This window comes from Schistocerca gregaria, chromosome 4, assembly GCF_023897955.1.
Source record: "Schistocerca gregaria isolate iqSchGreg1 chromosome 4, iqSchGreg1.2, whole genome shotgun sequence".
Lineage (NCBI taxonomy): Eukaryota > Metazoa > Arthropoda > Insecta > Orthoptera > Acrididae > Schistocerca > Schistocerca gregaria.
The window spans coordinates 396735131-396749417 of record NC_064923.1 but is presented as its reverse complement, the minus strand read 5'-3'; the positions used below and the strand labels follow the sequence as shown (position 1 = coordinate 396749417).

General features: G+C 38.0%; 1 protein-coding gene across 1 annotated transcript; it reads right to left on the bottom strand.

Annotated features, from left to right (window-relative positions):
- Positions 1–1198: 1198 nt before the first annotated feature.
- LOC126267511 (trafficking protein particle complex subunit 6b) lies at positions 1199–11387 on the bottom strand. Its single transcript, XM_049972811.1, has 4 exons — positions 11196–11387; positions 11057–11118; positions 1922–2123; positions 1199–1568 (listed from the first exon to the last, which is right to left on the bottom strand). The coding sequence occupies exons 1-4, from the start codon at positions 11274–11276 to the stop codon at positions 1443–1445; spliced, it is 471 nt and encodes a 156-aa protein (XP_049828768.1). The 5' UTR covers positions 11277–11387; the 3' UTR covers positions 1199–1442.
- Positions 11388–14287: the final 2900 nt, after the last annotated feature.

Sequence of the window (14287 nt, the reverse complement as noted above, 5' to 3'; positions counted from 1 at the left end):
CCACCTCCTTTTGTGAGTTCCGAGTAGTGTATTCACTACTGCTAGCTCAAAATTGTTGCAGGACTCAATTAGTCGTCGTCCTTACTCGTTCCTGCAACCTGAATGATATTCTCCCGTAGTGCTACCGTCTACTCCTTCCCTCATTACAGCATTCTGATCACCCATGACTATTAGATTTTCATCTCCCTTTTAACACTGAATGATCCTTTCAATTGCCCCTCTATCTCTTCATGTTCTGCTTATAAAATCAGCACATATATCTAATTCTACTGTTTTGTCACTAGTTTCAGTTGATTTTGATGGGAAAAATTATCACTGAAATGTTCACTGTAACTCATGCTCTGCCCTACCTTTCTATTCATAATAATTTCTGCACCCATTACACAATTTTCTGCAGATGTTGATATTAGTATACATATTCATCTGACCAAAAATCCTGATTTCTTCATTTCGTTTTACTACCCCAACTATATCTAGACAGAAACTTTCCATTTCTCTCTTCACGTTTTCCAGCTTCCCAACCACATTCAGACTTCTGACATTTCATGCTCCAACTCTTGGTATGTTACCCTTCCATTAGTTATTCAATCTTTTTCTCGTGACACCTCTCCCTTAGCAGTCCCATCTGGAAGATCTTAATGGGGAACTAAACCAGAATTTTTGATAATGGAGATCAGGATGACACTTTTTCAAAAACAGGCCACATGTCCTGTGGATACACATTATGTGTTGTTAATGAAGTGGTTTCCACTGTCTTCTGAATTGTGATCCCACTGAACATTGCTGATTCCTCCACCTTGGCACCCAAGTACAAGAGGGTGCACTAAAACACTGTCTGCTCTCCTGTCCTCCTCGACAAGACTGTCCGCAGAATGAGTGAGACTCCTTAATACCAGAAGTCATTGGTTTCCATTTTTATTGATTTTTATTCAAAATTTAAGCAGTGGCTGCATTCAACCCTGAGATCTAGGATGTTATGGTTACTAGTAAAAGAAATTACACATAGACCACATCAAATAGTGCTTGTAATGAGTAGTGATAATTAATATGTTCATTTTTATTACATTAAAGCCACCATGCTATTTAGTATTCTGTACATGCCCAGCATGCAGCTACACAACACACACACACACACACACACACACACACACACACACACACACACACACACTTACTTCATCTGATATGTGTGACTGAGTAAGGAAAGAGCCTACTTACTTTATTTTTTGTCGATATAGTAGTAATACATGTATATAATACCTAAACAGAGCACCAGTAGCTTATTTTTCATAGAAGTGGTGTTTTTATGCATAATAGAAAAATGTTATTGAACACAGTGTATTACAGACTGTTACAACAACAACATGTACAGAAAAAATACCATTTTATTATTCACAGAACAAAAATTGTGGCAATGTCTGACTTCTATAAGTTGCATGATGTCATGTCCTCTGCACCTGAATGTGGAATTTGCATGCTGGCATTGATTGGACTTCAGCTGTCACCATACTATTGATACCAAGATTAGACAAAGCACCACGTATCAGTCCACATGTGAATGCTACATACTGTAAAGAAAACATTCATTTATGAAATAAACCAACATTTTTTCCCTAAAAGCATCATACTATAATGGGACAATTTCAATCACAGAAATGAAGTAATTGTGGATTTTTAATCAAAGTGTAAAAAAATGCTAACTACTATTACTTTCAATACCAAAGATTTTCAGATAGCAAACAATGACTGTGTAATAGTCCATATAATATTAACTGTAATTATCATTAAGGAAACCATGGGCTTACAAAATAAAAGGGCATTGGCATAACAAATTTCATTGTTTGCTTTAACTCTATTTAGTGAGATTACATAACAATGTAGATATTTTATAGCTGGACACACTTGTAATTTGTGTACATACCCTAGGAGCTAGTTCAAGATACTGGCGACCTGTTGACAGTCTAGTTAGAAATCGGAATGCATTATCTTGGAGTACATATACACCTTGATGATTGGTCCTTAGATTGTCAATCTGTTTTTTATTGATGGATGACCAAAAATCAGTACATATAAATTTCATGGTATCAAGTTCATCTTTGAATCGTGGCCACTCTTTTGTTAACCTGTTTTAAAGTAAACAGGAATATTAGTTTAGAATCATAAATCACCTTCTCAAAATTATAACTATACAAGGTTAAAAAATAATTCAAATCCAACTACTACAAGTGGAAAACAGAACTTATCAGTAGCCTGTAGTAAAGAACCCCCCCCCCCCCCCCCCCACACACACACAGCACAATACAGACTTGGGCAAGGGAGTGGAGGGTGGGGAGATGAGTGCAGCCAGGAACACTGGAGAATAAAAGTTATTGGTACAGCTCCAATATGAGACACACACTCCTTTAGAATTTAGATGATAAAATCCTATATTTTTATTTGAGAAGTATACTGTAAACCCACTTCTGCACATTGTACTTCTTTGAAGTTCTAGTACTTTTCTCACATACCTCCCTTGTGGCAAAAGTTTGGAGTACAGAGGCTTCTTTACTTACTCTCTCCTTTGAATGAGATTCAGCAACAGTCCCCAGTGTTACCTGTAATTTTTTTCTGATTTTCTAAAGGAAGCAGATCGGTTATTAACCAGATGTTGTCAAGAAGTGAAACACAAGCTCAGATTGGGAAGGAAATCAGTCATGTCCCCAAAGAAAATGCTCTGTATACACCTTAAGCAATTTAGGGAAACCACAAAAAAACCTGAATGCAGGTGGCCATATCTGAATTACTATTCTTAGATTTTGTTTGTTTGTTGTTAGCATTTTACTGTTAACTTTCATACCGCCTTGAACTCTACACTGCAGAGCAGCCAGTGTGAGGACTGTGAAGTGACCATCACTTCTTCCACTCTTCACATTCCTTTCTTCTATAACTCATCATGAGTAGCTTTTCCCTCAGCCCATGAATATAAGCAGAATTTGTTATCGCATCATTACTACTTTGCCTCCAAAACAGTGTCATATAGAAATAATGCTTACATTTATAGCTAACATGGCATTGTGGGGTTACACCGCACTTTGTTCACTTGGCACTGCTTTTTTATATCCATCTGTGGAACTACAACTGCTGTTTCTCCATAGAGTATTTTTTGTCTGCAATGGGTGAGGACGGACATCAAAGTAAACAGTACTACTTGCTCAAAGAATTGCAATTTCTACTAACTGACAGCTCAAATGAAAACGCAACAGTGGAGGAAGCATGCAGAATACATGGAAGGAAATACGTCCTTACTAGCTACCCCAATTGCCTGTTTCGATGATCCCAAATACAGTTGTCCATGCTAACTATTTATTGTAAAGTTCTGTTTACCTTTTCTCTTTTCCTAAACAATCTTAACTCCAAGTTTCAAAAGGCAAAAGTCATTAATTTCTGTGTGACAGTCCATCTGCTGCATTTGATTAAGGAGTTAACTATTCTGTGTTTACACTTCATTGTGCACTATCCTTTTCTACAGAAAGAATAATATTTAAAAAGTATTGTGTTCTATATGATCCAGCAATTTGAAAATTTGTCACTTTCAAAATCACAAAGAACAATTTCCAATCAACAAACAGCCACTGAAATAAAAATTAATGATGATCTGACAAAGTTATTCACTGCATTCTGGTGAATTTCTATTAAGTTGCCCAGCACTTCACTATAAATTTGCACAAGTTTTCTATCAGCGAGTACCTATTTCAGAAAACTATTCAAAAACAATAAGTACCTGATATAACCTTAAACTGAATATTTACCATGAGATGCACATTTTTTGATGGAAAGGAAACCAAAAGGTCTCTTATGTAAACTGTGGCCTCTCAGGCAAGAAAATACATCCCCAGTGTGCACCAGTTTAGAATACTCAGTCCTCAAGCAATTTAAACAAAGAAATACTCACCCTTCAAACAGAGAATATTTAAAGGCAATCAATGTAAAAGTAATCATCTTGTAGCTTGGTATTTTATGGCCATTTACAGCATACCTGAATTTTTTTTAAGCACACAAAAGAATTTCTGTGACTACTACATCACAAAGCAGATCGTGGGTATGTTAAACTGACTAAACTTGTAGTGTGGCTGCATTGTGGGGTTTTAAGGGACTAAAGTACTATGGTCATTCAATTTTAAAACAGAAAGAAAAGGAGGCACTGGTGAGGGGTTGGAGTGGGGGCTAATAAGAAAACTGGCATACGGTTGCAATGTGGGGTTTTAAGGGACCAAACTATTGTGGGCAGTCAAATTTAAAACAGAAAGAAAAGGGAGGGGGGGGGGGGGGTAAGGAGAAAATTGGTATAGGACAACCATCAGCCACAAGAAGGGTTAAGAATATATTAATAGTGAAGAGGAGGAGGAGGAGGAGGTGGTGGAGGAGGAGGAGGAGGAGGGGGGGGGGAGACTGAAAAATGAGAGATTGCAGGGGTAGCTGTCAGCTGAGAAGAATTTGTAGCCCATCATGGCTTGTCATGCAGCAGAAAGCACACTCCCATCTGACCAGGCTACCGCACATACTTACCAGGTCAACAGAGTCAACAAGTCAGCTATCTCAGAGTGGTACTAAAACATTTTTTTACGAAGAAATTAAGACTCAGAGTAATATTAAAATTGAGTTGGGATGTCAAGAGCCAAACCAGCCATCCAATTGGGGGGAGTGGCAGCCAGAAGTCCCCTGGTGCTAGAAATGCAGCAGAAGGTGAACCTTCTCCTTCATTTGACAGCCAGTAAGACAATAATATGAAGGTTTTGAAAAACATATACAGTCTACTCTGACAGATAAAATTTAAAATCCAATTTGCTGTCTGGACATTATCAGCCACACTTCAAGAGTGTCTCAGCCACTGCAAAGCTCACCGTGTGATAGCAAAGATGGGGCAATGCCACAAAATATGACAGTCTGTCAGGGGAGCACCACAAATATAACCTGTTGGGGCAGTTTGTCGTACGATATATCCAGAGATCAGATTGTTATGACCAATGTGGAGGCAGCAGAAGATTGTGAATTCATAGTGAGATGGAAAAAAGGGAGACTGCAAAGTACTTGTAAATTCTTTTATAGTCCGAACTTAGGTTATAGCAGTGATCCTTCATTCTCTGTTCCACACCGCTATGAGTCTGATGTATGTATGTATGTCAGATCCCAGTACGCTTATTTTCAGAGCATCCTTCCCAATGGCCTCCTTGGTGAGCTGAGCCACGAGTTATTTCCTCGTGATCCTAACATGACATGGAGAACCAGAAGACTACCACCGTCTTCCCATTATTGTGAACGTCTCTGAGGAGACCTTGTGTATGCTAGGAACAACAGTGAGTTACAGTCAATAGGCTGCTCCGTGGTGTCACTGCAGATTAGGAAAGTCCACATGACTGGATGCAGATGTAGTAAAGGCCACATTTGCCATCAGTTCTAACATCCACTACATAACTAGGGTGTTATTAAAATTCCTGACCACGACCACTTTCCCAAAAGTCTTACTTGTGTTTCATGAAATGGGGCACTGAATTGGAAATTCTGGATGGCTACAAACATATGGTCTAGCTAAGGAGTAATTGGTAGTGCCCGATTCATAAAGGGGAGAATCCTTTCCTCTACCAGTGGAGGCTGACCACATGGCTCATCCAGAATATAGTTGTGATGAGACCGATATCCCACAATGGTATATCAGGTCTAGGATCACATTGCTAATGGCACTGTTGATCCATAGGACAGGCTTTCATAATCTGAACGTGATAAATAGTCAGCACCACAAGAGATGTGTCTGAGACTACTTAGGATATTAAGTTTTAACTGTTATGTCCATTTAAGCTGTTATGTATGGGGTAACTCTCTTCAATAGTCATAAAATCAGAGTCCTAAGGAGTAAAGTGTCTTGACCATACTGAACAGCTCATTATGTCGGTATACACTAGTGTGCCCAGCATACCAAGTTTCCTGCACTCACTCTTGCCATGCTTCTGATAGGGAAGCCCACAGTGTGTTTATATGACTGTCATGTTCCAGGACTTGTCTTTACTGTAATGTAGACTTCTTAAGTCATGCTATTGGCACAACTCTATGCAGATTTGTTATGAAGATTGTTAGATGTTTAACCTGATGATATTTCTTGTATCATCTGTACAATCATCCCACTGTAACTCCCTATATGTGTCACCCACCCATTCCCTGACATCCCTTATATTCTTTTCTCTCTCTTTTGTCCTATACCATTAGTCTACTTCCCTACTACTTGCTTCTTTATTCCTTCCCTCTCTGCCTACATCAGTTACATCACGATTCTAGTTACAGATGCCACTGTTGTTAAGCAGCAGGAAACAAGTTGGTAAGAAATACATAGTTTCCTAGCTTTTGAAAGCCAAGCGGTGTTGAAATTTCAATTTCTTGTTTCTCTTTGTTTCTTTGTACCCGCAATGAATTTTTCTTTGGCATGGCATTTTCTTAAATTAAACGTGAACATTAAAAATGCCTAAATCAATAAGTAGACCCTACATTATACAACCATGAATAATTTTTCAAATTTGAAGGTATGGTTCTATTTCCAGTGTTTTGATGACATAAGTCAAGAACAGCTCAGTTGAAAACATAACAGCTAAGATAAAGTAGTAAAAAAATTACTGTTTCACATCACAGAGAGAATGCTAGTACTGAAGCTAACCCAGCTCTTTGGAGAGGAACTGAAATATATTGAGAGCACAATTTAAAATTTTGCAAATACTGCACAATGTCCCAAGAGAGTGATTTGTTTTACTATAATGACAATCATTACTTAAAAAATCAACAACAGAATAAAAATGGAGTAATGTAAACACTAGAGCTTCACCTGCTCCCAAAATCAGACTATGCACAGTACACACAAAGCAACTGATTCTCTGGTGCCAGTTCTCAAATAGCATGGAAGTCCAGAAGGAAAAACAATTTCCCTCTGACTACAGGGTATTCAGGATAGATATTACTGTCATACGATACATTATTTGTAACTAAGTAACTCTCAGTTCTACATTCCACACAACACACCTGCTGCTTGACTTAAGTTCTAAGCAGCTGCACACAACAGATTTATCATCATCCCTTTGAAAACAAAGACGGACTAAAATTGCCACATAAACTGTGCAAACAAATACAGTCAGAAAAATGCCTAAAATTTTCTGGAGAAGTAATAAAATCAAGCCACAAACATTCTGTTTTTATGTGACATTACTATGAGGAACATGTCCCTTGTATGGTGTCATACATGAAAATCTGAAAGTGGCTAGCTATACGAGAAATTTGTGTGTGTTCCATTTGCAATAATTTAAGGCATGTTGAAGAAGGGGAATTGCATCCAGAAAGAATCACACATTGCGACACGATAAAGATAATCAGTGTTGGCATTTTAATCACAAAAATACTTGCTTGGGTCACACAAATATTATGTTCTGATCAGCTAAGGAGACAACCATCTTTTTTCGCATCTAGAAAGAGGGTAATAGGAAATTATGTTGTATGCCTCCATTAAAAAAAAAAAAAAAAACTACTATACTATTAAGGAAAGCTAATTACTGATCAAGCTAATTAATAAAGAAAGTAATGTAGAGGTTTAATGTGCTGTAGACGGTTGAATGACTAAAGACAAAGCACAAGATAGGATATGAAAACAAATAGGTCACACCCTTTCAAAGTAATCCTCTAAGCATTAGAAAAATACCAGATAATCAAAATTTGAATGGCCAGACAGGGATTTGAGTTTCTGTAGGCCTAACTCTCAAATATAAGTCCATGATAATTAACTGTACTGGTAGTGATGGGAGGAGAGAATACGTCTTGTCAATTGAGTTAATGGCAATATATTGGACTGCTCTGAAACAGACTATACTACAGAAACAGCAACACTGTGGCAATTGCCAATTGTAAGAAAAATGAATTTAGACACTAAGAGGACTAAAAATTTGAATAATTTACAGAAAATAAATTTACATTTTCTACAGGCAGTGCTCAGAAAAATTAAGAATAAATTGGAGGGGAGGTTAAGTTTAAATGAATGCTGACGAAGGAAAATGCGGGAAGGAATAATGACAATATTATGGAAAAGAGAGGTTGCACCTCACCATCCAAGTGTGAGAGTATTGCATTTGTGTGAATATATTGATTGATTTTAACAGGAGAGGTTAAAACAGCTTAGGTCTGACCCGCCACTCCCAGCACAAAAACTAGGTTTATTGTGCGCTATCGCTCCCTGTATATCTAGTAAAGCCAACCAGTGCCCTTAAATAGTGCAAGGAGTCCCTCTACCAGTTTTTTGTTAGATACGATTTCTTCAGGTCTAGTTGTCCTGAAGATTCTGTATCTTTTACTCTCCAATGCCATGATGCAGTTTCTTTACTTTCATCACAGATCCTACATTTAGGGTCCTCTTTCATTACACCCATTGTGTGTAGGTGTTTTTTGAAGTTCCCACGACTGGTCATCAGTCTAGTCATGAGTTTGATCTCTTTCCTGTTCTATCCCAGGATTACAGAGCTTCTTTTAAAACATGGTTTGGACATCATTACCTAACCATGTTTTTGTTTATGGACCTTGGTCCAATATCCTATGTGCTGTTTCCTAAGCCAGTTCTGTAGTTCTAATTTGTTCATAGCCTCGGTGGTTGTCAAGACAGGTTCTGGTCCAATAAATGGAGTAGTTGTTGCCCCCATCCTAGCCAATCTATCGGCTTGTTCATTGCGACAGATCCATGCGTGGCCAGGGATCCACACTAGGTACACCCTATTGCTTACCCCTAGCTCCACCAGAGCCCTGTGGCAATCTGCAACAATCTTAGATCTTGTTGCAGGTGCTGCCAATGATTTTAGGGCTGCCTGAATAGATGTAGATGCTACGGTCATTTAAGCACCTACTCAAATTCTCCTCCACACATGCCCTGGTGTGAATATATACATGTGTGTGTGTTTTTTGTCTAATACAAAAGAAGGCTTTTTGTCCAAAAGTTTACTTGTTTAGAATTCTTTTTGTTGTGCCTATCCACAACTCAATATTTACATATAGGGTGAATAGTGATCTATCTTTTTCATAATGTTGCCTTGAATGTTGACTAAGTAGTAGTAGACAAGGAATTTAAAGTGATTGTGTGGTCACTAAATCTGCAAGTACAATCAGTTGGGATGGACAAACTCAAGATTGAAAAGAAAGGGGGGGAGGAAGGGGGGGGAGAGGGAGGGGGAGAGTGAAAAATGAAGATGTTAGGAAAGAAATTGGAGTGGAGAAGTTGACTGAGAAAATTGAAAAGTATAGATTAAAATGGTTTGGGCATGTGAAGGGGATGGGAGAGGGAAGAATACCAAGAAGACTGATGGAGTTCAAGATTGAGGGCAAGAGGAAGACCGAGAACAAGATGGATTGATACAATAAAGGTGAGTTTAAGGAGGAGAAACCTGCTATGGAACCAAACAGTGGAAGAAGCAGAGTGGAAACACTGAGTAAAGTGGCGAAGTACCACTGATACCCCAACCTGACCAGATGTTGGATAGAGGGGAAACGAAGATGATGAATGTATTGTGGGACAAATTTTGATGAACAGTTACCAAAATTTGGACGAATACATACATAGTTAGAAATGATACATCCCCACTGTTTACTAGTATTGTCACGAAAAGCCCCTAATAGCAATTGAAAAATAGGTTTAAAACAGTGTATGTTCTACATATGTCGAATGCAGCACATTTTACTATTACTGAGGTAATTCATGAAGTGTTCAATGTTGTTTTAAGGGTCTCCTATCACAAAGTCTCTCAAGTGTGCAAGGGAAACAAGATAACCATTACTCACCATATTAATGTAAATTAAAGTATACCTCTTCCTCCATCCCGTATATGCGTAGCACAGTATCAAGGCCATTTTAAGGTTCCAGCAACACAATACATCATTCGGAACAATACAGGTGTAAGGTTTCTATATAGATCTTGTTATTATTGGTAGCGGCTATTTTTAAAGCCAAGCTGAGTATCGCCTCAACAGCATATAAAATGTTCTGAGAATACAAAACTGTCTTCAACTCTACGTGATTTACCAAATTCTAAAAGCTTGCATGTGATGACTTAAACTTTACATTTGTAATCTTGCTCTTCTTCCCCCAAAATATATTTCTGCCGCCTCTAATTGTATGATTTGTTACATAACATCAAAAGATCTGCAGGTAATGTCATTATTTTCATTACAGGAATCATGTTGGATCTTATCAGTTTTCAATTTAATGCAAACACTGCCATCTGACACCACATAACAAAAACATTGAAATGTTATATTGGTCTTAAAAATACCTATGTTTGTGAGTACAGACCTACTGTTAAAGAGTCAAAACGGGAAACATTTAATTCATGCAAATACTGAACTAATGATTTGATCACCTACAGTTCAATTAAAGCAAAATTTAGAACAATTGTAGAATATTGTTAACTTGAGTCTGTCCAGAAAAACAACTTGTACAAAGGTATAAAAAGCTACCATTCTTCCCTCACTTCGTAGGTACATTTATTAAGAAGGTTCTGTGACATACGGGTCAACGGAAAAAATTAACATCACAATACTTTGGAGAATATATCTAGGCGTGTTGAGAACTTCAAATTTTTGCACAATCTCGAAAATTCAGAAAAAAAAGACGGCGGGATGCACATCTATTTTATATCGTACATTTTTTACATTATCATGACCCTCCGAAGTTTACGTGAACTGGAAGAACCAGGGTCATAAAAGCTAGTTGCTGCACTAGCACAAACGCCTAGGCTTGCACATAGTTTACGGATAATAAATCTAATTTACAAGTGTAATCCTATGAGAATTTTAGACATTATTTCCAGTGCTTTAAGTACTATATCATAGCATAAACTACAAGGCACTGACTTTTTCGGTAAGCTGTGAAAATCCTGTTGGATAACAGGCTTTCCGGCTATCACAAAGATGATTTTTCATGACGCATCATTCGTATGTGTTTCACATTTTGCACAGAGCTGTTACCCAGCAATTTTCTCGACAAATGACACTTAACTCTGCGTTCACGCACCTTTCAATAATTCTATATCCTGACGAAAATCCAATGTATTCCAATGTTGACAGGTCCGATGCCTAGAAGAAATTAATTGTTACACTATGCTGTCATCACAACACATTTTATTAGCACCAGAATTCTATCACTCTTCTACCTGTTTATCTTTCTCGCAATCTTTAAAAGCATAGGCGACGAGTTCCGAGTGAAGGTATTCAAACAACGCTTCGTCTGCCATACTCTTCTTTAATATAAACAGTTAATGTGTATGTAACGATGAACTTAACCAAACATCTCTTCTCTCACTGACATTTTCAAAACAGGCACTTGATTGTCTTTGGTTATAAGTTAGAAGAGTAGGAATGTCTATGGAGTGAGGCAGTGGGCATTGGCGCAGAATGAGATTTCTGGTTGGTTTGTTCGGCGGAGGAGACCAGACGGCGCAATCATCGGTCCCATCAGATAAGGGAAGGAAGTCGGCCGTGCCCGTGCCTGTATTTGCGTGAAGCGATTTACTGAAGTCACGGAAAACGTAAATCAGGATGGCCGGACGCGGGTTTTAACCGTCGTCCTCCTGAATTTTTTTCGACACTGGGACACGAAGTGACAGGAAACAATAATACTTTGTTAGGTTTTCTATTGCACTTATTCAAGTTATCGAATTTCTGTTCTAATTAATTACGTTACAATGACGCTGTAAATGGTGCCAAACTGCCACGATAAAAAGCACATTTGGAACTTCTTTCTGTTACAGCAAATATGTTAAGTGATTTGCACTATCTGCTTGTTCATTATTATTTTCAATTTTTCTTCATTTACCCTTCTGCATTTTCTAGACAAGTAAAATATCTAATATTTCTCGCCATCTCATCAGAAAAGTAAAAAAATCTATGCTTGAATTTGGGAGTAACTGAAGAAGTGACACCCACAATTTTTTTAGGCTTTCTAATTACTTACATTACAATTACACTGTATAGAAATCTGTCTTATGCAGAAATACTTAGATATACACAAGGTCACGAGAACCTGTGTAAACTGGAGGAAATTAATAAAACTGTCATGTATAAATATTATATCCATATGAACAGAACACCAATATGTATGCACTGACTTGGCAGTTTACTCAGACACATTTGCAAATTTATCCAGCAGTCGTCTTGAAAAACAATGACCATAACATTATATCTACAATACAAGATTTTATGACATTGTGTCTCACAAAAAGTGTGGTCATATCTAATTTCCTGTGGCGCCACTCAAGCAACGCCACTTTTATCCATGCCACAAAAGTTAAAGTTGCTTTAATTTTGTGATGGCACTTGTCTTCACCCACCACCAATTAGCATCTTTTGACCCTCATCTTGTGTCTGAATCTAAAAGCACTGTCACAATGTTTCGTTTTTTATGTCAACAATTTTTCCATGTGTGTATCAACAACTGTACATGAAGCGAGCTTGTTCATGGAAAAACAAAAAAAAAGAGCGCTACAAATGCAGTAGTTCGAGCATTGCTTGAAATTGTGGAGCATATGTAGGAACATGCCCCTATATGTGATTTATTTTTTGCAGAATCTAAAATAAGCATTTACAATGCCTACATCAGTGAATATAACAAAGAGTTAAAATCCTTTAATAGTCAATTTACACTGGCTGTCATGTCACCATGTCATCACATTCGATGTACTTACACTGTATGTCACACCACATCAAGTCAGTTTGTGTCATGTGATCTCAACTTGCTTGGTTGTCCTCAACTGTTTGCAGTCTAAAACAAAAAAAGATAGAAGTAATGAAACAGATGTAGCATAATAGCTGATTTCAACCATGGAAACTAATGTAAGAACAATGAAATGCACTATGGAGGATGAGTTAATGGCTGCCTATTGGAAGGAAATGAACTTTTTGTGTGTGTGGGGGGGGGGGGGGGGGAAGGGGGGGGAGAGGGCAGGAGGGCATGCACTCAATAGCGTACAATGACAGCTTCTATTAAAACTTCACTCCCAAGAAACCATGATGGTGCCTTCATATTGCACATCTGGAAGAAAATGTATTTAAATTGAAGAACATTGTGCAGTAGTGATCAATCAGACAGTTCACTGCAGCTGTTAAGACACTGGCTTCACATTCAGCAAGATACAGTTTGCTCTGTCTGGCCATCCTGATTTAGGATTTCTGTGGTTTTCCGAAAACAGCTTAGACAAATGGAAGATTGTTCCGTCTAAACCATGTGTGACATTTGTCTCATATTCATAGATCCATATTTATATGAGTCCTGGGGGAAAATGAAGAAGTACGTGGAGTTGTGATGGATGTGATGCTTCATTATACTTAATGAATGGTGCACTTTATGTAGCAACATGGAAATGCAACAACAATGACAACTACAAAAAACACTCGGTCATAAAGAAAGAAAAAGAACATATAGTTTTAGAGCAGAGCAGTTTCATAGTGATCCCCAGAACACAAAACTGGGTTCTCCAGTTGGAGGGAGAAAAAACATATCATGGTTCGATCTTTGGGTTCAGTTGTTCCCCTAATCGATCTGTGGTGCTCAAAATACTTTTCAACAACCAAACCAAAATAATAAGGGAACAAAACAAGACAGCTAACAATTTTTAATTCACTACTCAAAACCCATTTGAGTTTAAAGACTTTGTAAACATGTCCCCAAGCTAATTTTTAGAAGTCACTTATTCCACACTGATAATCCTTTTTTCGTAAAGACAGACACAATATAATAACACACTTTGATTTTCTAACAATTTTGCGAAATTTTGGATTTTTCACCAATATAATGTTCCTCACATTATCAATGAATTATATGCCATGTCCCTTTTTCCATTAATCTGCATCAACAGTCAGTTAAGCCAAACCAGTTCCTCAGCTCCTTCGCTGATGACAAGAAACTCAGCTGTAGTGGTGGATGGTACAACATACTTCTGCAGCTGAGACATCCACGATATGGTTGTTTAATTGATCTTTGAGACAAAACTATTACTTGATCATCTTCATTTAATGTTACCTGAGGAGTTGGGGTTGTTTGGGGAAGGAGACCAGACAGCGAGGTCATCGGTCTCATTGGATTAGGGAAGGATGGGGAAGGAAGTCGGCCGTGCTCTTTCAAAGGAACCATCCCAGCATTTGCCTAGAGCGATTTAGGGAAATCACGGAAAACCTAAATCAGGATGGCTGGACGCGGGATTGAACCGTCGTCCTCCCGAATGCGAGTCCAGTGTCTAACCACTGTGCC

Excerpts from the sequence above, each read along its gene's own strand:
- LOC126267511 (XM_049972811.1), bottom strand. The coding sequence starts at position 11,276 with ATGGCAGACGAAGCGTTGTTTGAATACCTTCACTCGGAACTCGTCGCC. Across the intron at positions 11,119-11,195 it reads ATTGCGAGAAAGATAAACAG|GCATCGGACCTGTCAACATT; the intron begins GTAGAAGAGTGA and ends AATTTCTTCTAG. Across the intron at positions 1,569-1,921 it reads ATCTTGAACTAGCTCCTAGG|TATGTAGCATTCACATGTGG; the intron begins GTATGTACACAA and ends TTTTCTTTACAG.